General features: G+C 35.2%; 1 protein-coding gene across 4 annotated transcripts in view; it reads right to left on the bottom strand.

Annotated features, from left to right (window-relative positions):
• The window catches only part of LEKR1 (leucine, glutamate and lysine rich 1), a 186,668-nt gene that overhangs the window by 47,723 nt on the left and 111,709 nt on the right, over window positions 1-27,236 (bottom strand). For 3 of the 4 annotated variants that reach the window (XM_044251661.1, XM_044251665.1, XM_044251663.1), the window contains 3 exons: window positions 12,861-12,942; window positions 3,699-3,776; window positions 3,144-3,347 (listed from right to left, as the gene is read on the bottom strand). In XM_044251661.1, coding sequence (XP_044107596.1) covers window positions 3,144-3,347; window positions 3,699-3,776; window positions 12,861-12,942 — 364 coding nt within the window. The remainder of the gene's footprint in view (window positions 1-3,143; window positions 3,348-3,698; window positions 3,777-12,860; window positions 12,943-27,236) is intronic. The other variant, XM_044251664.1, reaches the window with a different exon arrangement.

Below are 27,236 nucleotides of genomic sequence, written 5' to 3'. Positions count from 1 at the left end.
TAGTATCAAAACAGTAAATGACCTGAGTTGTTCCCACTATCGCCACACCTTCTCCACTCAGCATCAGAATGATCTTGCCACAGTGTCGCTCCTCTGCTAAAATCCCTTCAATGGTTTCTTTTCATTGCACTGTATGCAATACCCAACTCTCAAAGGCCTGGGAGGCCATGCATGCTTTGGTCCTTGCTTCTTTCACTCACACTTGTTAGGCCTATAGTCATGCTGCCATTTCTGAGAACTCACCAAGCTTGCTCTTCGGGTGTAAAGCTCTTCCTGACTTTTGACATGGTTACTTTGACTTGTCTTCCTTTATATATCATCTTGGAAGTCACTTTTATGACTGCTCTTTCCAAATCAGGTCCCCTTTCTATCAGTCTCTGCTACTATACCCTTCTACTTATTTTATATCCATTATCACAATCTATAATTATTATAATTACTACTCACTTTTTTAAACTGCGTCTCATTAGAATGTAAGCTTCCTGAGGACAGGGATGTTTCAGATTCACTATTATATCCCCAGGGTGCATAGTACCTGGCATATAGTGAATGTTCAACAAATAATTGTTGACTGATTAAATTACCCAAAGCAAGTCATTCATTCCCTCAACAAATATTTGTTGAGTGAATACATGCTAGACTTTGAGGATACAACAGAGGACAAGACAGACAAAATTTGAAGGTGGCCTAGGACAAAGAAAAAGGACAACAGGTTATGTCTAGGAATAATCCTATGATTATTATATGATACATAAGCACATTTTTATTTGTTATGTGGCAGACAGTAAACTTAGTGTCACCAAATGACTAGGTAATATCATGCCTACTTTTGGATAGACTAAAGTGTAAAGAGCAAAGAAGAAAACAGGGCAAGTATATGAAAGAAAAAAAGAGGGGGGAAGAGAACGTGGTAGCTCAGTGATGTCTCTATTTTCTGAAAACTTGAAGAATTATCTTTCTCATTCAATACTTACAATGAGGGTAAGATTAGAACCATACTAAAATGTGGCAAAACATAATCATTTAGGTGAGTGTATACTTCAAAGAAATCCTCCAAGGAAGTTCTATATTTATTCTAATGATGCCATCAATCCTCAAAACACTCATAAGACTGTCTTTTTTCAAATTGCAGTGAGATAATTTACTAACCATAGAGAAAAAATACAATTCATTTTTTATTCCACATGGTATTTCCCAGATGGACTTCCTACCATATTCCCTGGACTTGCTTTCTGAGATGGTTTTTAAAATCAAATTCATTCCTAAAGGGCAAAGATTCATCATACAGAGAAAATTCTAAAACATATGCTCTTCAGTCAATCCTCAGAAAAGAGTTCCAGAAATGTTTGAGCAAAGACAGGATCTTTTCAATGACCACTGTAAAGAAGATGGCATTCATTCTGATAAACAAGTAAATATAATTAATCTGACATCATTTGAAATGGGGTATTATAGGTAATATAGGAATATAAGAAAATTACTCAGATAACCAAAGTTATAAGCAGAAGATTTTTTAAAAATTATTTATTTCATGGTGTCCTAGGACATATGATTCTGTACTTTTTATGTAGAGTATAAAACTGATTTTTATTTTTCTCACTCAGGGTCATCATGATGGCCACTAGTTATTAACCCACGTTAATAAATACAGGAACATTCTAAGTTACTGATGTGTGTTGGGCTGTCTCTATTGCAAATTGGGTCAAATTGCAATGCTTTTCATGTTTTTGTTCGGATTTGGGTTTTTTTTTCTTCTTATGCAGGACCAATCTTTCAGTTGCCATTTCTTCTTGTTATTAGTAAGCATGGACCTTGCAAATATCCTGCTTAAGAAATTGCTGTTTCTAATATGTTATGGGCTGAGTGACTATGTAATTGTGAAAGGGCAGAGGTGGTGAAGAGTCCTATAACTATAAGGTATACCATCTTTGCAAGACACAGGTTGTTGGCATGGCTGAGTCAGGAAGAAATGGTAGGTGGCAATTAGCATTACAGTTGTTCATCTTATTCCAGGATGGACCAGAAATAAGACTTGTTCCCCTATGAAGTGGACAGAACTCCTTCTAGCTTGGAGTTAGAGACAGATGTAACCCAGGGCAAAAAGTTGATAAGAATGTTCTAAGACAACTTAATTCTATGTAGACTTTTCCTTTGGGAGCAAATAGCTGCCTTTGTAGAGAATGAAAAAAAAGTTTATAAATCTTCTAAGTTAGAAAATGGTCTAATAGAAAATGAAATTAACAAAATAAAAAATAAACTAAAAAAATTCTAGAAAAATGAAAAACAAATAGCCAATTTTGGATTCTGTACACAGAGAGTGACAAAACTTGACAAAAAACTTGACAAAAAAACTATGACAAAAATTCTCGCCCTTATGGGACTTGTGTTCTTCTGGAATATAACAGTTATACCAATAAATGTAAATGGGATAATATCTCCCTTAAAGACTCCCATATTTGACAAAAACTAATAAAAGCCCGACATGTGTAGTATATATCAGATATGCATTTAAAACTAAAGAACTTGAAAAGAATGAATAAAGACATACCAGGCAAATGAAAAAAAAAAGAAAGAAAGCAGGGTTGAGATATTAAGTATAAATAAAGTTAATTTAAAGACAAATTAACTGAGCAACAATATCTAGGGAGGTTAAATGAACATGCTTTTTAGTTTCCCGTTACTACCTGAATGTCAGAGGTATCTGTAGAGAGCCCTCAAGAAGAGGTTGTTGATAAGTAACAGAGAAGAAAAGTAGGAGCTAATGAAAGGAAAAAGTGATACAAAAAGATGTTTTTCTGTTGGAAAATGATAGAATCCACCAATTATTGGCCTAGGTGAAATTCAGCAGTATAAGATCACACATGGTCTTTTTGATACTTTTCAATAAAAATCTAACACCAAATGTAATGTGGATTCCACCTCTACTTTCACTATATGACTTTGAGCATCTCATTTAACCCATTTGGATTTCAGTTTAATCATCATCAAATGAAGTGGTGGGATGTGATGACCTTTCCCGTAAAATAAGTCCTAAATGCCATAATTTCACTGTCATTAATATACATAAGACCTTGATATTTCAAATATATATGGAACACTGAGTTAAATAAGGTATTTTTGGAAGAAATTGTTGTGGACTGTACCTTTCATTTTTCAGTGTTACAACTTCTTCCTTTGTCTGAGTCAGAAGAGTTTTGGTTATCTGTAGTTCATTTTCTGCAAGGTTAATTCTTTTTTTCATGTCTTCTTCTTGTCTTTCTTTTGCAGTCAGTTCTTCCTGTAAAGTTTTATATATTTGTTGACAAGCCATTAAAGAATCCTCTTTCTCTTTAAGCAATCTGGTATGCCTAAAATGGAACAGGATTTAAAAAAAAGCTCACCAATACACATTAGACACTACATTTTTATGTTTATCAAAGATATGTGAAAATCTCATTTGAAATCAAAGACTGTAATTTTAACTTAAAAGAAAAATTTTAAAAATACTAAGAAAATGGATAGTTCTGTGATATTAAAACTTTCCCATCTAGGGAGAAGCAAAATAAATGAGTAACTTCAAGATATTACAAACATGAGTTAGGTGTATGTGTAAATAAGATAGTAAGAAAAGTTAAATATATCTCAAATAAAATGTTACTTTAAGTATGGTTTCAAATTCAATGACTAAAAATATTAATTTAAAAATTTGCAATGTATACCGTGATTCAGAAATAATGGATTCAAACTTCAGTTTTCTAAGTTCTCTTTGACAGTCAGCAGCTTCATTAGATTTATTCCTAAAATAATATAAAAGGTTTAAATATTTTATTTCAAAATAGTTCAAGTATAAATGTTTTCCTTTTTTAAAAACATGTTTTTCCTTTATTACTTTTCTTTTCTTTATATTCTATTTGTGATTACGTATGCACACTTCCTTGAGATTAGATATATAAAGTCAAGGGGTTTTGCTCTGCCAAAAAATTACCCAATCTGTTAGTCCAACAATGTTTTTTTTATATCATTATTTTATTCATCTTTAGGAGAAATTTCTTAGCATCTTTATATTATTCTTTCTTTAAAGAAATAAACATTCAGGTCACTTCTATAATGGCTAAGTAGACCCCTGTCAGACTCATCTGCATACAAATAAAAAGTCTAAACTTTGAAGAACATTAAAAAAAGAAAAATCCCTATTCGAAGGCATTGGAAAGTGAACCAAAACAAGAAGATTCTGGAGGGAAGCTGACCCTTGGAATGAGGTGATAGCATGGGGTCAGGGTTTTTGTGTGTGTGTGTGTGTGTGTGTTAATGATTTCAAACATGACAGTCCAGTCTGCATCATTTAGGGGAACTAACATTCTAATAGAAAACATAGTCTGGGGCACCTGGGTGGCTTAGTTGGTTGGGCGACTGCCTTTAGCTCAGGTCATGATCCCAGGGTGCTGGGATCGAGTCCTACATCAAGCTCCCTGCTCAGTGGCGAGCCTGCTTCTCCCTCTCCCCTCTGCCTGCCTTTCTGCCTACTTGCATCTCGGTCAAATAAATAAATAAATAAAATTTTTTTAAAAAGAAAAGAAAAGAAAACATAGTCTGGCCTAAAGAATTAGTGCACAGTGTTCGGGTCAACCACAGCGCTGAAAAGTGAAGAGTGACTCAAAATAGGAGAGTCAAACACAGGAAGTCCCAATACTGCATACAGACCCTACACACACATCTGGCTGGGCTTTGAACTCTTCATGCACAGGGCAGACTCCAATTAGGATAAAGATAAAACAATTAAACAGAGATTTGAGCTGTTGCGATAAAGACAGAGTTTACAGTCTGAGGCCAACCAAACTAACAATCTGCTTAAAGCAGCAACACCCTCACCACCACCAACAATAGTATTTGGAATATTTGGAGAAATACAATAGAATCCAGAATTTCTATAATATAACATTTACAATGCCCAGAATATAATAAAAATTACTCAACACAAGCAAGAACAGAAAAGCATGACCTATTCTTAACAGAAAAGACAGTTAATAGGGACTGCCTCTGAGATGACCCAGATACTGAAATTTGCAGACAAGGATTTTTCAGAACAGTTATAACTCTGCTCAAAGACATTAAAAAAATCCACTCTAATTAGTGAAAAGATGATAAATCTCAGCAGAAAAATAAATCATTAAAATGAACCAAATGGAAATTCTAAAACTAAAATAAACATATGTCTTGATTTTATGTAATTGGGTTTTGTAACAAAACTCAAAAAGTTAATATATTAAGAAAAAGTAATATTCCAGTTTAAGTTTATATAGGCTATTTATTAATAAGTCATTATCTGAAAGTACCTTAAAATAGCTTATAAACCTTACAATGAACTATATGTTAGATTGCCAATGAATTTGCCCTATTTGTAGAATGACTAAAATTTCTAATATATTTGCATAATGAATATGTATAACACTCATTTTTTAAATGATTTTATTATAAAATATGATAAAATTATAAGCTATAGGAAAATCGCATAGAACAATTATATAATGAATTATTATAAGGAGAAAACTCTTATAACTACCATCCAGGTAAAAACATAAAACCTGACCAGCTACCCTAGAAGCTTCATGTCCCTGGTCCCAGTCACAGCCAACCCCCATCCTCCCTAAAATAACCATTTTCATGAATTTCATAGTAATCACTTTGATTTTCCTTAGCATTTTATTACTCAAGTTTTATCTTTGAACACTACATTTTAGCTTAACTTTTTCTTCTCAAAAAAATGTCTTCTTAAAACATGTTATTTTCATTATCCGCTTTTTGTAAAATCGATGAAGGTATCATGCTGACACACAATGAAGTACATATATACTTTGATATGTCTGACATATATACAAGCCCGTGAAACCATCAACAGAATCAAGTAGCAGACGAGCCTACTCAAAGCCTAGATCTTGGTCTCTAACGCCATTCCTATTCAAAGGAACCAAGAGTACTCAGAAATGGCTGATTCCAAGACTAAGGCAGAGTAAGTATATCTGAGATATCTTGTTATGTCAGAAGGTGAAGAAGTGCTTATACAAGATGAGGAAACCACATTCCAGTTCACAGAAGTCAGCTTGAAGAAACTCTTACTGGCTAAGCCTAGATAATTTATGTATCAAAGCAATTCAATACAGCAATCAATTATAAACCATTGAAAAAATAAGAGTTCATAGGGTCACACCAACAATAAATAAATAAATAATGGGGAGAAGTGGAGGCTCTTGCTTAAAGTAGGATGCTGAGGGCTAATAAATGGGGATGGAGGGCTGGAATCAGAAAAATCATCATTTAGCAACCACTGTGTAAAGTTTAGATAAGGTAAAAATCATTACTGGATGCTATATTGAGAGATAAATTTTGATGAGGAGGATAGCATTTACAGTGTATTTCAAGTGTCTCTTATAGATTGCTTACTAGTTGAAAAGGAACAACAACAACAAACCCAGGAATAAGAGAGTGAAAAAACTGAGCAACACCTTCACCAGGTGATCAAAATTAACATCACCTAGTGAAGGCAGGCAGGTAGTCATACCCTGGGAAGGACAAATCCTCACTTACATGGTTTTCTGGTTAAGAGTACATGCCCCTAATCCAATCAAAAGGAAACACCAGACCAACATAAAATGAAAATTTTTATTTAAAAAATTGTGAGGGGTTCTGCCTTTTTATAAAAACGTCAATGTCATAAAAAAAGAGAAACTGGAAATATTCCAGAATTAGGAGGCTAAAAAGACATGCCAAACAGGCTGACTCTACTGGTCCTATACTAGAGGAGAAAATGCTATAAAGGCCAACTAACAAAATTAGAATATGGATGGCAGATTAAAGGGCTTTATATAAATTTATGACACAGATTACTGTGCTTTTTGTTATGTTATGTTATGTTAGTCACCATACAGGACACCATTAGTTTTTGATGTATTGTTCTATGATTCATTGTTTGTGTGTAACACCCAGGGCTCCATGCAGTGCTTCCATATTAAAGTATCACCATCCTGAGGAAAGGCAGGCTAAAGTACTTAGAGGTAAAGGGTCATGTTGTATGTAACTTACCCTCAAACGATTCAGGAAAGAAAAGTGTGTGTGTGTGTGTATGTACGTGTGCGGAGAGAGAGAGAGAGAGAGAGAAAGGATGGGGCCAGGGAAAGGATGAGGAAGAAAACAATGGGTTAAAATGTTAATCTGGGTAAAGGTTATTTGGGTGTTCTTTGTACTATTATTATGTTTACAACTTTTTTAAAGTTTTAAGTTATTTCTGAATAAAATATTAGAAAAGAAGGAATAAGGAAGAGTTTCACATACCATTAGAAAACTGGGCAAAGATTATGTTCAGATGAGTCACAGAAGAAAGAATTCAGAGTCAAATATGCAGGAGTACAGTGTTTCATCAATCAAACTAGTTTTTTTGTTTATTTGTTTTTAGCTATTATACCATTAGCTAGGAAGTGAAGAAATGGGTATTTACAAATAATGCTGAGATTATAAATCAGTATAATCTTATTGGAAGGCAATAAGTCATTATGTATTAAAAGCATTAAAATTATTTGATTCTAGCAAAAACTATCCAAATTCTACAAAAACAAAAGCTTAGTAAGTAGTTATGATTCATCTACACATGAAATATTGTATAGCCATTTAATAGTTATCTATAAATGTATCATGTAATGACATGAAAAATGTCATTTTTTAGAACATGTCATATATTTATCACTAACTGAAAATGATACATTATCTCTCTAAATGAAAATATGCTAAAAAATAGACATTACTTAGAAAAAGAAGACTTTAAGAAAAAGTTCTTAGAAGAAGGACTGGAGCCCGACGCGGGACTCGATCCCAGGACCCCGAGACCATGACCCGAGCCGAAGGCAGCGGCCCAACCCACTGAGCCACCACAACTAGGTTATTCTTTTTTACATATTCCCATATTTTCCAAGTTTTATTTATTTGCTTTGAAATAAAAAAATTTTTTTAACCTAAAAAATGCTTTCAGGGGCACCTAAATGGCTTAGTTGTTTAAGCGTCCAACTCTTGATTTTGGCTGGGGTCATAATCTCAGGGTTGTGAGATTGAGTCCTGTGTCAGGCTCAGCATTCAGCGTGCTTAAGATTCTCTCTCCCTCTCCCTCTGCCCCTCACCCCCACCCCACTTGAATGCTTTTTTTTTCTCTCTCTCTCTCTGAAAAAAAAAAAAAAGGGCTTTGAGCCCAAGGTGATATATTGAATTGTTGAATCACTGTATCGTATATGTGAAACTAATATAACACTGCAAACAAATATAACTAATTGGAACGAAAATAAAAACTTTGAAAAATCCTCTGAGGTAAAGCATACCAACCATGACATTCACTCCATGTTCAGACTCACATACAACTTTTCTAATCTAGAGGCAGGGACAGTAGAACTTCTTTTAGTGGTTATTTTGCTAACTATATGGACAATTAATCTAGAGAGCCTACTATCCCAAGGATTCCCCTCACCATGGTCTGCTCCCACCCCCATGCCTATTAAGCCACTCTTTCTATGGTTTTTCTACTCTTTCTACTCTTCATGACACAATGGCTATCTTCATCTTCATTAGGATGGGGAGAGGGGGAACTGGAGGGAATAGAAAGAAAGCCTGTATCTCTTTCAACACTGCATTCCTTCCTTACTCTCAGCAAATAATGTCAATCTTTTCAAGGGCTTGGAATAAGCCTTCAGGAAGGCCCCTGCTAATCAACATAAAGGAAATAAGGTGAAATAATTCGATGTTTTTCTTGATTTGAAAGGCAAGTTTTGGGGTGCTTCATTCCATTAAGTGTCTGCTTCGGCTCAAGTCATGACCCCAGAGTCCCAGGATTGAGCCTCACATTGGGCTCCCTGCTCAGTAGGGAGTCTGCTTCTCCCTCTGCCCCTTCCCCTACTTGTGCTCACTCTCAAATAAGTAAGTAAGTAAGTAAATAAATAAATAAATAAAATCTTTTTAAAAAGCCATTCCACTGCTTCATATGAAATAATCATTTTCTAATTGTCTCCTTGATACTTCCACCTGGCTGTCCAAAAGGCATTCTAACTCAAATACCATCAAAAGCACAGTTTTTTATTTCCCTCCCCCCATATCTATCTCTTCTACAATTTTCACATTTTAATCAAGGACACCAACCCAATAATGACAAGGTAGCCCTTATTTCTTTCACAATTGAGAAAATGGAGTCTAGAGAGATTAGTGCCACACGCGAGGTGACATACTAGTAAACAGCAGAGCGGGAAGCAGTCTGGATCCAGAATCCAGGCTCATAGTCACTCTACTCTAGCGCCTCTCAGCTGTTTACCATGATGCTGAAAGTCCCCAAATATCATCCTTTAATCCTTCCTTTCTAGTCCTCTTGTTCCTCAGTCACATCCACTCCACCAATAAATCCTGTCAGATTGAACTGACACACATTTCTCTCCATCTCCCCACTACATATAGCCTTACACTCAACCAGTCACTTCTCACTTGCATGAGCTCATGCCCTCCCACCTGGCCTCCCCATTGCTCTTGTACTCTCACTCCTGTCCACTCTCCAGGTAGCTGTCATGCTGACACATTAAAACAAATCAGATGAGTTCGCTCTCATGTCAAACATCCTCTAATAGTTTCCCATTGCCCTCCATTATAAATCCAAAATCCTTAATAGGCTCTGAACACACTGGTGTGTTAATTTCTTATTGTTGCTATAACAAATTACCACCATCTTAGTGGTTTACACAAACTTATCTTACAGTTATAAGGTAAGAAGTCCTAAAATCAAGGTATCTCAAGGGCTGTGTTCCTTCTGGTGGGCCCAGGAGAATATCTGTTTCCTTGCCTTTTCTAGCTTCTAGAGACCACAGGCATTCCTTGGCTTGTGCCCCCTTCTTCTAACCTCAGATCACAACATTCCAAACATTGCTTCCACCTTCACAACTAGTTTTGTGACTCTGACCCTCTTTCCTCTTATAAGTATCTCTGCAATTATACTTATAAGTATTTCCTCTTGTAATTATCTCTGCAATTATATCAGGCCTGCCCAGATAATCGAGGATAATCTCCCTCTCTCAAAATAGTTAATCACATGTGCAAAGTTCCTTTTCTCATATAGAATAATATACTCACAGATTCCAGGGATTAAGCCATGAAAATGTTTGGGTACCATTTTTCTGTCTATCACAACTGGCTTTCCTCATGTCTTGACCTTGGTCAGCAAGTTCAATGGGCCTTCTTCATGTCATAACTTTTCAAAGCATCATAAATGATCTACCATGTTAGCAAACATTATTGGTTGCCTTCTAGACATGCACTATAGCTTTCTTCCTGGCCATCAGAGCTCCATTATCATAATGCTGCTTGGTCTATACTAATTGTGTTAGTCTTGTTCCCCTTGCTAGTGATTCATTTAGAAGAGTGTATATAAAAGGTTCCAGCTAACAAGATGTAAAGAGAGGGACTCTGGACATTTTTTCCTCATTTCTAAGGAGACACCAGAAAAACAGGCCCTTCCTGTCTCTGGGCAGTTCCATCTGGATGTGGTACCATCTCGTAACTGCAAGGGACTTAGTAGTTCTTTCATAACTCAGTTTTCTAAAAATGGATACTTTGTCCATTTTCTAATTTTTGAAAGTTTTTATATAGGGCAGGAAACACCAGTTTTATAAACTGAAACAAAAGCATTAGCATACCTGCAATTGTATAGTGATTTGTTTGATGGACTTTAGTGATGTTGTATTTCTTACTCCAACTCCAACCTATTCTGATTTTTGTCATTTCTCAAAATTTATATTATAAATTATGTCAAAAACAATTAATAATGGGGCACCTGGGTGGCTAAGTTGGTTAAGTGACTGCCTTCAATTTGGGTCATGATCTCAGGGTCCTAGGATTGCGCCCCACATCAAGCCCCACATCAGGCTCTGGAGCCTACTCCTCCCTCTCCCTCTGCCTGCTGCTCCCCCTACTTGTGCTCTTTTTCCCTCGCTCTGGCTATCTTTTTCTCTGTGTCAAATAAATAAATAAAATCTTTAAAATATATATACATACATATGAGTAATGAAAAATATCACAAAGTATGTTAATTAATATTAAATGGTAATGTGCCTTCTATATATAGAAAATTCTGTGCCAATTTATCAAGTAAATCAATTCATGTCACAACCACTTAGCTTTATTCCTTTTCCTCAGTATGCTTATTTCTGTAGTTAGCATCTCTCCTAACTGCCAGGACTCCACTCTATATGCTAAAGTCTTGGTGGGTCCACAAATTCCCTTTGAGTTGAGTCAGGTACCAGCCCTACTCCTCTATTCCTGGAATGTGCTTTTGTCACTTATTGAGATCTAAGAAACCAAAGTCATGCGGTAGCCATGACTTGCTTAGGTTGCCCTCCACAAGAGACATCCATATGGCCAAAACCCTCCCTAATGTTACTAGAGGGTGGGGAACAATGGGGTTCTTTGGGGGGGGGAGGTAATAGCATTTGCTTCTTTCATGCTTGTTCTCTTCCTGGGTCCAGTGAATCATCCAAGGACCTTCTGTCCACTCATTCCTTCAGCCTCAGCCACTATACACTGATGGTTGAATTATTGTATTTATTGTACTATTAACCACAGTGCTATAAAGCTAGAATATTTGATTTCTTTTGTTTTCAAAGACAAATTATTTTGCTACAAATAATTCAAGTATACATTAATTTGGTAAGGCATTTTTGGAATTTGTTCTTCCTTGTGTTGCTAAGAATTTTATTAAACACATTGTTCTTAGGAGTAGTCCATAGTCAACACAACATCTCGTTGCTAAGCATTCTAAATATTTATATGTCTGATGAGGTTCATGCTTCCAAAATACAGGAACTGAAAACCAGAGCTACCAGATAACATACCACAAAGTAAAAAAAATTTTTTTCAAAGATTACATAAATTCTATTTTAGTATTATAATTATAGATGTATGATATTTATACCATAAAGTAATTTTTTAAAAGATTTTATCTATTTATTTGACACAGAGAGAGATCACAAGTAGGCAGAGAGGCAGGCAGAGAGAGAGAGGAAGAGAGAGAGAGGAGGAAGCAGGCTCCCTGCTGAGCAGAGAGCCCAATGCAGAGCTTGATCCCAGGACCCTGAGATCATGACCTGAGCCGAAGGGAGAGGCTTTAACCCACTGTGCCACCCAGGCGCCCCAATACCATAAAGTAATTTTTGAAACTTCTGAAGTACCCACTGTGCCACCCAGGCGCCCCAATACCATAAAGTAATTTTTGAAACTTCTGAAGCAAATCCATTTCTAAAAGCAATAGAGCTCTGGATATTTTACAAGGGCATTTTCTTGTCATCTGTTTTCCAATTTTTCTTTCTCACTTATATAAAGTGTAAGTACTCCAGCATTTCAAAGATACTCAGATACTTCTTCAAAGATACTTTTTTTGAACTTGAAATTGGTAATTGAATGGATAATAAAGAGACACATCAAGAGAAAAAAAATATGGGAGCCTGCTTCCTCCTCTCTCTCTCTGCCTGCCTCAGCCTACTTGTGATCTCTATCTGTCAAATAAATAAATAAAATCTTTAAAAAAGAGAGAGAGAGAAAAAGAATCATAATATTTCACATTGAGTTACACTTGAACAATCAGGGAAAGCTTTAATACATGACTAGGTTAAGTTTCTTATTGAGTGAAATTCTTATTTCACGTATTTAAAAATATTTACCTGTCTTTTAATATACAAGACAAGCGAGAAAAGTGCCTGAGAAAAGCAGACCACACTCACAATGAAATCACTGCCAAAAGAGTCACAGAGAACAGATGGTAAGGGTGGGGGAGGTCTTTCTAAAATCTACAGGTTGTTCAATGTTTACCATCTTACATGAGCTTTTCTTTATAGTTGTCAATCTTGGTCACTGCCTTCTGAAGGTTTAGCCCAAGGGCCTCTACTTGACCTTGTAAATCTGAAATGACACAATGTATTCATCTGATTAGTACATTCAAAATGTCCAGATAGTTTCAGAAAGTAAACCATATTCTTTGAGAACTGCCACTCAGTTCCTGCAGCATGCTACAGCTGTTTACTCTGGTTTGCCAAGATATGCAGCCCATCTCTCCAGAAGCCCCTCAGAATTAATGGTTTTTGACAGATCTAATTTATTGGCCTCTTTCTGCCCCCAACATCTTGCTAATTTAGCCTATAGTGAATAGGCTAAATTTTATTAATGTTTTTAAAGGAAATTTATGTTGCTGACACACACATGTATTTTGATCATGTGGCTCACCTCTGATATATCTGACTGCCTGAGCTGGCCCTTGTGGCCTGGAACTGAGAAGGATCACTGAGGCCTCCCTGTAGAACTGAAATACACAAACCATGTGTGAGGCTCCAGGTAAAGAATCTGTTAACTCTGGGTAGCATCTAAGAGGCATTTTAATGACTTTCGAAGCCAAGAAAATACAAGCAGGAAATTGGCTTCCGTGGACTGGGAAATTCAAGCAGTGTTTGAGAAAGATTATTCAAGCAGCCATGTCTAATGCGTGTGGATGCAGAACTGAAACTAAAGCAGAAAGAACAAATAGCTTGAATGAAGTAGGTCCTGCCATTAGCCTGTGTGTGGGAACTATGATCCAAATCCCCACTGCAATGACAGCCCTTGTTGGCACTCTTGTTGAGAGAAAGGTAGAAAACAAACTTAGATGGACTAACTGGTTTCTATGGAGAAAATAATTTAACACACTGGAACTATAAAAGTCTATTTACACCTGCTCAGGTATGTTTTAATAACATAGTTTTAATAGTAAACTTTAAAATCTTTATGCATTCATACACATATACAACATTTCTATATATATCGTCAATCTGCCTTCTTTGCTTTGTTTTATGAAGAAGAGTCAGTGCCTTTAAATTAGGAACCAAAACAAAAATCAGAAAACAAAATTACTCTAAATGAATGTTTTAATTAGAATTTGCCAGACATTTAGTATAAATCTTCATGTTTACCCAGGACTTACACATACATTACTTAATTTTATCCCTCAAACCTCTATCTAGGTGCAAATAGCCCATTTTTCAGATAAGGGGGAAAAAAGGAGATACTTTCTGATTCTCTTGCCTGGTATCTTACGATATGCTTTTTTTCCCCTTTCTTTTTGTCTTTAAGATTTTATTTATTTGACAGACAGAGACCATAAGTAGGCAGAGAGGCAGGCAGACAGAGAGGAGGAAGCAGGCTCCCTGCTGAGCAGGGAACCGACGCAGGGCTTGATCCCAGGACCCTGAGAACATGACCTGAGCCGAACACAGAGGCTTTAACCCACTGAGCCACCCAGGTGCTCCAAGGTATGCCTTTTATTTTTATTTATTTATATGGTTTTTGAAAGAAGGGGAGGGGCAGAGAGAGAGAAAATCTTAAGCAGGCTCCCTCCATAGCACAGAGCCCAAAGCAGGACTCAATCTCATGACCCTGAGATCATGACATTAGCAGAAATGAAGAGCCGGCTGCTTAACCCACTGAGGCACCCATGTACCGCTTGCCTAATATCTCACAATGAATTAATGCATTAGCCAACAGTTAAACTGACAGAATGTTTTTAAGTCAACTGAGGGGATCAATTTGAAAGAATGGCCCCTCAAAGTAAACGCCAATAAGGACTTAACTCATAGATAATATTTTGGGGTATCTTTTCCCCAGTTATCAAGTGATATCATTATATGTGGGAAAAGATCATATACATATAGATAATTTATTTTTGAATGTGACCTTCTGAAATAAAGCAATCTCTTATGAACACTGCTCGATGGATTGTTTTGTCATTAAGTTCATATGGACTTGCAAAGGGGTTCTATTCACACAGGTATAGCCAAAAGATTTCAGCCCATCCTCTGAAGAATAAGGAAGGAAGGTGGTTAGTGTTTGTTGATGGTGTACTCTGCGGCACTGTGCAAAATGCTTTTTCCTTTATCATTTCATTTATAGTCACAACTACCATAAAAAACAAATACATATTTTTACTAATATAGATTCTAAGAAGCTGAGTAATTAACTAACTTATCAAAGGTGACATAGCTAGTAAGAAGTGCTCCCATGATTAAAACTCAGATTAGACTCATCCTGAAGTCCTTATCTTTCTAACTCTCCTACATGGCTCTCAAATTACAAAAGCTACAAGGGGATATGATATTTGTCCATGAAAGTATGGTTAGTATAGCTACAGATCTGTTTAACATATCTAAGAATTGTTAAAGGGGCATACTTAAGATGGATGAAAAGTATTTTACATAAAATATGTAGTATATTAGCAAAATGTCTAACTCCAAGAGGGTTTAGATTTAATTTTTGAAAGCTTTAAAAATTAATATAATAAATGAAAGATATTAATACAAACATGGTATCATTGTGACCAATTTTATGAGACTGACTTCAGAGAGAACAATTATGCCTTTTTATTAATGTCCCTTGGTGCTTTCATCAAAACATAATGTTAAACTAGATGAAGCACGGGTCTGAGTCCATATAACAAATTTCATGTTATCACTTCCAAATATAGCTATTGTTAAGAGGAAGAATTGAGGGCGCCTGGGTGGCTCAGTGGGTTAAGCCGCTGCCTTCGGCTCAGGTCATGATCTCAGGGTCCTGGGATCGAGTCCCTCATCGGGCTCTCTGCTCAGCAGGGAGCCTGCTTCCCTCTCTCTCTCTGCCTACCTCTCCATCTACTTGTGATTTCTCTCTGTCAAATAAATACATAAAAAAAAAAAAAATCTTAAATAAAAAAAAAAAGAGGAAGAATTGATTATCTTGAAAATAAATTCCAAATAATGGGTACTTGATATGTGAATTTTATACAGTTAATTCTCAATCACCCCAAAATTATAATAGTAGATAATAAAAATGGTAGCTAAATAAATCCCTATTTTTATAGCATTTATAGCATTTAAAATCCCTATTTTATAGCATTGAAAAGAGAGAGAGAGAGCGCAGGAGAGAGCATAAGAGAGCACAGGGGTGAGGGGCAGAGGGAGAAGGAAAGAGAGAACCTCAAACCGACTCACCATTGAGCAAGGAATCTGAAGTGGAACTCAATGCAGGGCTCGATCTCACCACCCTAAGGTCATGACCTGAGCTGAAATCAAGAGTTGGAGGCTTGACCAACTGAGCCACCCAGGTGCCCTGCTTTGGAAAGTATTCTTAAGCTCACATTTGAATATAAATGTGCATCACAGTTCCAGAATTCACTAGGTTTAAAGGAAAATAAACTACACAATCATGACCCACTCAAGAAAGAAAAAGCTACTGTACTTTCCAGTATTATTCTCTCTGCATACCCACTCAAATCTCCCTTTCTCCCTGGCTCAAGATAAGCATATATAGCTTAGTCTAATTCACAGTGTCCAGTGAGTAAAGAAGTCACTTCCTTCCGAAAATTTACTATGTATTTACAGCAACTCTGAGTCAAAATAGGGAAAGGGAATAAATGTTTTTACTCCACAACACAGAAACCACTGAAGGCTGCCATGTGAAGTAAACAGAAACAGAAAATACAAGTTATATCAACAAAGAAATCACTTTATATAAACAGAGAAGATACCACAGAGAATTGAGGGAAAAAAAGATTCATTATAAATAATCCATAATGTAAACTGACCAGCAGTGTATAATTTAAGAGTTAATATATTTTCATGGCTGTTTCTTTTTTTCTTTCTTTTTTTTTTTTTTTTTTTTGCTGCTGCTGCTGTTTTTACTTTTGGTTACATTTTCTCTAAAAAAGAAGCACTAAGAATTATTTTAAAAATACACAGAACTTATTATTACTGTTCTGAATGAGGAGTAAGCATGCTACTGGTTTATTATTGGTTCTAGTAGACTAGCAGGGTCGTTTTGTTTTTAGAAGCAGAGTGCTTAGTTTCTGTCCTCAATAAAGGAGCACAGTTAGGATAAGCACCAGAGAGATTAAGCCACCTGCACAAGACAGCTCCTTCAGTTCCTGAGGCAAGGAGTTCTTAAATAAGTGTATTGTTCTGTGCAGTCCTTCTGTATAGTTAAATAAATTCAACTTCAATTTTCTGTCATTCAGCATGACATTGGATTATGAGGCAAAAGGCCCTAACTGCCTACAAAAAGAAAGGAAGCATTGGCTTTAAACACCATGCAGATGTAAGGCGGAACCCATGGAAACAATCCAAAATTTACAACAGCAAATTCTACTATGATGTGACTGCGTTCTTTGCAGATATTAAATAAGAAGCAAATGATTTTAAATGAACAAGACAAAAAAGAGCTCTTAGCCTCTCTTCATACGAAGCCAGCTGCTTGCTGGATAGCATTACACAGGCATCAGCTTTGGGGTAATTAGTCTTTTAAGAGAATGCTGTTATTCCAAAAGGTTTCTAGAAACTACAAATACAAAAGGTATTCATAGTTAGCTATTTTATAGAAGGATATAAAACATTACAGACACTTGGAGAATATATTTAGCATAACATTTGAGAAAACAATAAATAGAACCTTTATAGTGGAAAGATATTTCAAGTTTAAAGCTTTCTGGATAAACACCAAAAAAAAAAAAAAAAAAAAATCTGGTTCAAAGTAGAGGAAACTGATTGCAGGTTCAAGAAGCAGAATGAAAGAATAAGCAAGCAGAATTGGCCCCCAGAGATCCCAATCAGGGGAATTTTTTTAAATGAGAAATTGAAGGCTCTGTATTTTTTTTAATGGTAGAGATAACTGAGGAAGAGGAAAAACAGAAGTTCACTATTCCCAATACCTTCCTATGACAGGGTAACATAAGGTACATGTAGTACACAAATCTCTAAAGCCAGACCACCTATTTTCAAACATAGGCTCTGCTTCTATGAGCTGTGTGACTTTAGGTACATTAGTTTTTTATCTATAAAGTGGTGACTACGACGTAGGACTAAGAATTAAGAGATTTAAAATATGTAAAGAGAAGAGTGGCAAGCGCGTAGTGAGCACTCCCTGCTAGGTCTTATCATCGGTGGCAGTAGTGAGGCCAGAACCTGGCTCCTACCCTCACTTCCTCTCTGAATCTCAGCATTTTTCACCTTGAGGACCTTATTCTTGCGTTGGGCCAGATGTCACCAGCCGTTATGCTTGTATGGGCAAAAGTGAAAATGAAGGGTTTAACTGCGTATTTTTCTTTAACAATATACAGAGTAACAACAGCCATGTTAAAACTTGTTAAATATGGGTGATGGGTTCACCCACATTTGTTATATTATTCTCTGTATTTTTCTGTGTTTGGCATATTTTATTAAAATATTGTTTGGGGAGGGGTCTTGCTTGCACAGTCATTGATGACAGTATGCTCTGTACTAAGGAGTCTAATCAACTCAGTTCTCTGTGGTCAAAATACAAAAGAAAACAAGGGTTAGAGAACTTGATGTGAAGTGGGGGACAAGGTTGAAAAGTTAAAGACAACGTATTCACTTCTGTGAATAGCTAGCTAGAGGGCTATATAGTAATCGGGAAGTTTGTCAGCTTAATTTTTAAGACATTGGAACATATTATTTGGATTTGGGAATGATCCATTTTAGAGGGAACCATTCTAGGGCATTCATGAATTTGCTTATGTGTGGAAAAAGAGTACGTTTTGCAAGTGTTTTTAAAAACTACCCAAGTGTTGTTAGGCTATGCATCTCATTTTAATTCTTACTTGTCTTCACTATACATTATTTTGAGACCTACCCATGTAACCATATATAAATGTGATTCATTTCTTTCGGACTGTCATATAATATCTAATGTGTGTACATATCACTTTTTACTGATCTAGGCCTATAGTGATGGAACCTGGTTGCTTGCAACTTGTGTCACTGTAAATAATCCTGTGATAAAAGTTTTTACCCCTCTTCTTGAGTACTTATGGGGGAGTTTTTCTGCAGCATGTCCCCAGAACAAACTTATGAGGCCATAGGCATACATACACTTAATTAATGCCAAATGGTTCCCAGGATGGAGGCACCAGTGTACATTTCCACCTCACTAAATGAAGGGCCCTGCTTTCCTAATACTTAATAGAAAGAATTATTTACTTTTTTTTTTTTTTTTTGGTCAATCCACAGGGTGCAAAATTGTGTCTCATTGTTGGTTTAATCTGCAGTTCTCTGCTCACTACTGAAACTGATCATCTCATTTTACACTTCTTAGTCATTCCTGTCTCTCTTTTCATGATTTGCCTTTTTTCCTCCAGTCTCTTTTCTATCTACTCCAATCGAGCTTTCTTCTTCACTCCACCACAGAAAACAGCTCTTTTAAAAAAAATTTTTTTTAAAGATTTTATTTAAATTCTAGTTAGTTAATATATGGTGTATTATTAGTTTCATGCATAGAATTTAGTGATTCATCAGTTGCATATAATACCCAGTGTTCACTACATCATTAATGTCCATCACCCAGTTACTCCATCCCCCCACCAACCTCTCCTCCAGCAACCCTCAGTTTGTTTCCTATGGTTAAGAGTCTCCTAAGCTTTGCCTCCCTCTTTTTTTTTTTTTTTAAATTTTTTTAATCCCTCTTTGTTTTTAATCTTACTTTATGTTCCTTCCCTTCCCCTATGTTCATCTGAAATAGCTCTTTTTTTTTTTTTTTAAAGATTGTATTTATTTATTTGACAGACGGAGATCACAAGCAGGCAGAGAGGCAGGCAGAGAGAGAGGAGGAAGCAGGCTCCCCGCTGAGCAGAGAGCCCGATGCGGGGCTCGATCCCAGGACCCTGAGATCATGACCTGAGCCGAAGGCAGTGGTTTAACCCACTGAGCCACCCAGGCGCCCCTGAAATAGCTCTTTTTAAAGTTATGAACGACATACTATCCTGGCAATTCCAAAATTCAATTCTCTGTTCTTATATAATTCAACCTTTTAGCAGCATTTGACACAACTGTTTACTTCCTCTTTGAAACACTCCTCTTGTCTCCATTAAACTATACTTTCTAGTTTCTTCCCACCTCATTGGCTAATTGTTTCTCAGTCTCTGCTGAGGATCCTTATTCATAGAACACTCCAGGGTTCAGTTTGTTAGCCCTTTTCTCTATGTGCATTTTCTCACTAGTGGATCTCATCTAGTCTCATGGCTTTGAATAACATATATAAAGGTGTCTTTCATCATCATCATTATCACAACTAAGGGCTGAGTACTTACACTACCAGGCATGACATTCTATGTGCATTACACTAATTTAATCTTCACAATACAAAGTCATTAGAATGTAAATTCTGCAAGAGCAGAAACCTTATCTGTTATATTCATAGTATTTGAGACATGGAAGGTATTCAAAAAATAATTGTTGAATGAATAAATGAAATGTTGTAGATAGAAGAAATAAGAATGCCTACAATTAAATGCTTAAATTTATGTATCTAGGGTTTAAAAGGCATGGAACAGAAAGAGTTGTGCAGTTTTCATTGATAATATCTAATATGTATCTTGGCATTAAAATGCAAACTTTCTTATAAATAGGTAATCTTACTTCACTAGACACTCATTGAGTATCTACTCTGTTATAGGTAGGGTCCATGCAAACTGGATTCGGTCCATAAATACCAATAGGATATATTCCCCTGTCATTAGAGAAATTATAATGAAGTGCCTCCTTTTGCCTTCAAGATGATGAATAATGTTTTAGATAACAAATCAATAACCCCTTTAATCCTAACTGTTTTATTTCTCTAATATTTTAAATGACTTTATTTAGTTAGGTGGTTAATTATATGGCTGAAATTGCGGGATTTTTGATCAGATATAAGTGATGTGAATGAACATACTCAGTATGTTGCTTTTAGAGGGTATTTATATGTATATATTATTACACCATAGTTTAATGAGCTTAGACTTTTACAAAAGTAAGAGCTCACTGAAGATTTTTTAAATGAGCATTAACAGGGGAAACCTTGGCAGATGTAAGAATATATACCAATAATAGAAGAAAGTTCTATAATGAGTATTCAACTGTATCAATTGCAAATTAACATATTTTAACTTTAGCAAACATTTTACAAAGCTCAGATGGTGATACAGCCACTTAGAAAATTCATTTCATTTTAGGGTTTATGTTTCAGAGGTTTGATTCACATCTATTTTGCAACAAGTATACTTGATATACATTAACATTTTCCACATAATGCCAGAAAGGACTGAAATAACATTTCGAGATTTTAATACATCAGATGCTAGAACAGGTGTGGATATACAGCTAAAAAGTTGTAATTCAGTCCAGATGTAGTTATATTAAACCCAGAAAATTATTTCGCTAGGTGTGTATGGGTAGGAGAGAATAGGAATATGCATTAAATCATGCTAAGGAGATAATCAGATATTTAAAATTTGGAAGTGAATTACATTCTAATAATAAGAATTGAAAATTTACTTCAGAATGCAAAAAAATAAAGTGCTTCTAAACCTTCATTGTAGTGTATTTTTAACATTAAACCAATCCAATATAATATGAAAATAACTCTAACTTATGGGGCACTTATGAAATATTACAAATTATGGATGGATAAGATAAGAGGAGCTTAATTATAATGTTTTTACCCTGATTAAAACTACTCTCTCTCTCAACTGGCAAACAAAGATTATACATCCTTTATCTCATAGGAATAATCCTGATGGATTTAGAAACTACTGAATACTTTAGAATAGTACTCTGTTTTCTGACAATTTGTACATATAATTCACAAATCATACATACATATTTTAATGAGATTTTTTTTTCAAGACTAGAAAATACTAGTAATCAATATGGACAGGGACCTACTATGAACACAACAGTATTAACTAAAAATATTTATGGGATAAAAAGGAAAATACTTACGTTTAATAATAAAGGAAACGAATACATGGAAGATATAGAAGTTTGGATCTAAAAATATTTAAGACATTTTCAAACAGAGTCATATAACCATTTAAACATCCGATTCTTTAATGAATCAGTGTATTTCACAATCAGAATGCTTACAGAGATTTCTATATGCAGGACAGTTTTATGCAAGACTATGAAAGAGATGAAGTACATGGTCAGCCACATAGGGCTCTGATTCTTGCTACCCTCCTTCCCCTTGCTGTGCTGGGATGGCAGGAAAATAGGCAAAGGGCAAGAGTTTCTTCAAAAGATTGCTTTCATACTTTGTGCTAATTGCATTAAACAAATTCTACCACCCAATTACATAATTTAAAAGCATCAAACAAAAAAAAACAAAGACAGTTTATAATTTGAAGACAAAAGAGATGATAAGGCAGCACTCAGATATGTGAAAAGATTTACTATAAGGATATGTATCACAATATTTTAATAGAAAAAAAAGTGAAAACAACCCTCCAAAACTAGGATACAATTAAATAAGTTATGATTCACCCTAAATCAAAATACCAAGAATACTTTGACATGGAAAATTTTCAGAAGAGAGGAAATGGGAGACTGGAGATTATAAAACTCTATTATTCTATTCTTATAAAAAATATATTCAAGACAGAGGGTCTGGGAGGATATGCATCAAATGTTTAGAACTCCCTCTGAATGTTGAGATTTCCCAATCAATAGTGAACATGGTTTATTTGGGTAACTGAAAACAAAAGAATCATATTAAAGTAGCCTAAAACATACCCATACCCATCTCATCACCCATTATATAACCCATCAGGAGTTCCCATAACCTATCATTAGGTGTCTACTGTCCTCTTCTGCCTACCCCGTATGGAAACTTGTGCTTATCACCAGTACTGGAAATGGTCTGGTACACTAGCTCTCCTAAAGCATAAATTAATGATAACAAGATATATGCTTTAATGCTCCCATGTGGTGGAATTTGAGTTAAGAGCCCAAGTTTTGGCAGCACAGTTCTAGAGTCAGGTTCCAATTGTGCTGTAACTGTGTGGCTTTGGACAAATGACTTTATTCCTCTAAACCTTGGTAATCTCATCAGTAAACTAGAGATAATAAAAGTGATTAATCTAGGAGGGCAGGAGGGTAATGATAAATGAGTACACTGTGACTATATTGTGCATGGCACGTGGTTAGTAATTCATGAATATTAGCTATTTAGACTGTTGTAGGAAAGCTACCTGAATGCCTAAGAATGATTTTTGTTTTTTAATGATGTAAGGATAGTATTAGTGATTAGCAAGGAGGAGAGGATGCTGGTAAGTGCTGAGACACTGGACACAGGGCATGTGGGGTGGTCACTTATTTCTAATTCTGACAGAGTAGCTATTACTCATGCTATTGGCCCAGAAAAGTGGATAATCTGTAAATGTCTATGAGCAGTAGGCTGTGTGCCTGGGTGAGTCCATGAGTGAAAGAGTGACTAGTATTGTTAAAGCTAACTAAGGCTGACTAGAATATAAATTAGTGGAGGCAAATGGACCTTTGGGCAAATAGGAATTAAAATTCATAGTTTTCCTTTATTATTAAAAGAGTACTTTTTAAATTCTAATACTTTAGCTCAAGTATAATAATTTGGTTGACTATTATACCAGGAAAACCAACTTAAAATGTAGTTAAATATTCTATATTTGTGTAGTTCTTTAGGGGTTACTACATTTTATTTTTTTAATTCTCTTAATGCTCTAAGATAGGTTAGAGCTCTAAGATAGGTCATATTTTTCCATTTTACCGGTGCAGTAATTGAGTCAAAGAAATTAATAACTTATCCAAAGTCCCATAAAAGGACTGTTTTTACAGAGCCAGAAAGCAGAAGTATTTGACTGCTGGATCACTATTTTTTTTAACTGAGCCACATTGCTCATTATGACTATTTTTCGCCTTAATAGAGAAGCTGCTAATTAAGGAATACAGCATTTCCACATGTTACAACAGATATGCTAAGTCAAAGAAGTCAGATATGAAAGATTACATATTATATGGTTCTATTTACATGAAATGTCCATACCAGGTAAATCTATGGAAACAGAAAGTAAATTAATAATTGATGGGGGAAGGGAAGCAAGGTATAGGTAGGGACTGTTAAAGACCATGATGTTTGTTCTTGGGAGGATAGAAAGACTCTAGATTTTGATGGTGGTCACATACTTCTATAAGTATCCTGAAAACTATTTACCTGTACACCTAAAATGGGTGAATTTTATGGTATTTAAATTATTTCTTGATAAGGCTATTTTAAAAAAATGCAATGAAGATGTTAAAATATATGCAAAATAACTTTATTAAAATATTTGTTATTTATTACACCAAAAAGTTTACTGAAAAATAATGTAAGTTTTCTCACTTGGAATAAATTTGGAATTGGTCAAATAAGTTTTAGGAAAGAGAATAATGCTGAAATGATTTATCTGAACTCCATCTTCCAATATTTGTGACTACTGACAAAAAGTAAAGGACATTTTATCCTGCCAGGTGAAAGGAAAATCATTTAAGGGACTGATTTGTGGGTCACAATGACCTCTGAGAAGAGTATTATCAATTTAGATAAACTGTGCACTTTGGAGGTTATATTTGTATAAGCTAAACATAAAATTACAAAACTTATGTAAATAAATCTTTAAAAAAGAGCCAAGAATTTAGTCTTCAAAATTTTATATGTTTACTTTCCTGTAAAAAAGATTAAATTTTGACATTAAGAATTAGGCTGCTATAGGGCGCCTGAGTAGCTCAGTCTGTTAAGCATCTGCCTTCAGCCCAGGTCATGATCTCAGGGACCTGAAATCAAGGCCCACATCAGGCTTCCTGATCAGCCAGGAGCCTGCTTCTCCCTCTCCTCCCCACTCACGCTCACTGGTCATGATTGTGCTCTCTGTCACTATCTTTGTCTCTTTTGTCAAATAAATAAATAAATAAATAATCTTTTAAAAAAAGAATTAAGCTGATATTTATAGCTTATTATTTACTTTTAAACCACTATTAAACTATATGGGCCAGAGTTATCACTTGAATTTCAATTTTTGAATGTCTATACTTTAAAAGATAAAGGGAAATGTGGAAAAAACAAGGCTAAAATTTTTAATGTAGAAAAATGATCATGAAAATTCTAAACCTGAATCAAAGTTGAAATTGTTTAATGGTGATTTAAAAGAAAAAATAAAAATGTAAAAATAAGAACATTTATTTAACTTTGGAAACAAGCAAATGGCATCAGAGTTAGAATCAAATTACAGCACAGTATTGCCCAGAGGGGCCTCCAAGGCCTTAGTCCAACCCGCCCATTGCCTAGATGTGGACACAAACTCATCAGGGAGAAATGGCATGTCAGAGTCACATGACTAATGTCTAGTCATCAACTTCTGATTCTTGGCCCAATGTGCTTTCATTTAATATAAGATTAGTGGGAAATGTTAATAGGGGGTAGGTGGAGAGACATAACAAAGAGTTAGTTATATATTTTAAAATGGAGAAAGTTTATCTAAAGGTGAATTCTAAAAGTAAGAGAACTGGGAATACAAAATATTAGAATGGTTTTTAAATTTTATTTTTAAGGGAACACAATAATGATATAATAGTGAGCATAAGTCTAAAATTGCAAGTATAATATTTCTCCAAACTCCTTTTACTAGGTCCTCATTACCCTGATCTCAACCAGGCAAGGACACTATAAGAAAAGAAACTTACAGGCCAATATCCCTGATGAACACAGATGCAAAAATCCTAATGAAATACCAGCAAACCAAATTCAACCATACATTAAAAAGGATCATAAACCCTAATCAAGTGGGATTTAGGCCAAGGATGCAAGGATGGTTCAATGTCCACAAATAAATCTATATGATATACCACATTAACAAAATGAAGGCTAAAATTAATATGATCATCTAAACAGATGCAGAAACAGCATTTGATAAAATTCAACATCTACTTATAGTAAAAATTCTCAATAAAATAGGTATGGAGGAAAAGTACTTCAACATAGTAAAACCATATATGACAAGCCCACAGCTAATACCACACTCAATGATGAAACACTGAAAGCTTTTTCTCTAAGATAGAGGAATAAGACAAGGATGCCTACTCTTGCTACTTTACCCAAAACAGTATTAGAAATCCTAACCAGAGAAATTAAGGAAGAAAAAGAAATAGGCATCAAAATTAAAAAGGAAGTAAACGGTCATTATATGCAGATGACATAATATTATATATATGGGAAACCCTAAAGACTAAACCAAAAATTTTAAGAACAAATAGATGTTGCAGGATACAAGGTCAATAAGCAATAATCTGTTGTGTTTCTCCCTAATAGCAAACTATCAGAAAGAGAAATTAGGAAGACAATTTCATTTGCATTTGCATCAAAAAGAATAAAATATCTAGGAATAAATTTAACCAAGGAGGAAAAAGGCCTGAACACTGAAAACTATCAGACATTAATGGAAGAAACTGAAGGAGACACAAATAAATGAAAAGATATTCTGTGTTCATGGATTAAAGGAATTAATATTGTTAAAACGCCCATATTACCCCCAAAAAACTATCAGTGCAATCCCTGTTAAAATTCCATCAACATTTTTCACAGAAATAGAACAAATCAGCCTAAAATTTGTATAGAACCACGAAAGATTCTGAAGAGCTAAAGCAATCTTGAGAAAGAATAGCAAAGCTGAAAGCATTGTGCTGTCTAATTTCAAACTTTCTTACAAAGCTATGATAATCAAAACTTTTGTATTGGCATAAAGACAAATATTTAGATCAATGGAACAGAACTCAGAGCACAGAAACCCAAACATTTATGGTCAATTAGTTTACAACAAAAGAGCCAAGAATAGACAGTAAGGAAAAGACACTCTTTTCAATAAATGGTGCTGGGTAAACTGGACGGCTACATGCAAAAGAATGAAACTTGACTACTATCATATACCATACACAAAATTTAACTCAAAATGGATTAAACACTTGAATGTAAGACCTGCAGCCATAACATTCCTAGAAAACATGGGTGGTAACCTCTTTGATATTGGTTTTGGCAATGATGCTTTAGATTTTATATCCAAAGCAAAGGCAATAAAAGCAAAAAATGGACAATTAGGACTACATCAAACTAAAAAGCTTCCAAATAGCAAAGGAAACCACCAACATAATTTAAAGGCACTGTACCAAATTGGAGAAAACATTTGCAAATCATGTATCTGATAAGAGATTAATATCCAAAACACATAAAGAACTCATACAACTCAACAGTCATAAAGCAAACAATCAGATTAAAAAGTGGGCAGAGGATCTGAATAGCCATTTTTCTAAAGAAGATATACAGATGGTCAACAGGCACATGATGAGGTGCTCAACATCACTAACCATTAT

The sequence above is a fragment of the Neovison vison genome, chromosome 6 (assembly GCF_020171115.1).
Source record: "Neovison vison isolate M4711 chromosome 6, ASM_NN_V1, whole genome shotgun sequence".
Taxonomy (NCBI): domain Eukaryota; kingdom Metazoa; phylum Chordata; class Mammalia; order Carnivora; family Mustelidae; genus Neogale; species Neogale vison.
Note: the sequence above shows the minus strand (reverse complement) of the source record. Positions and strands in the feature narration are given on the sequence as shown.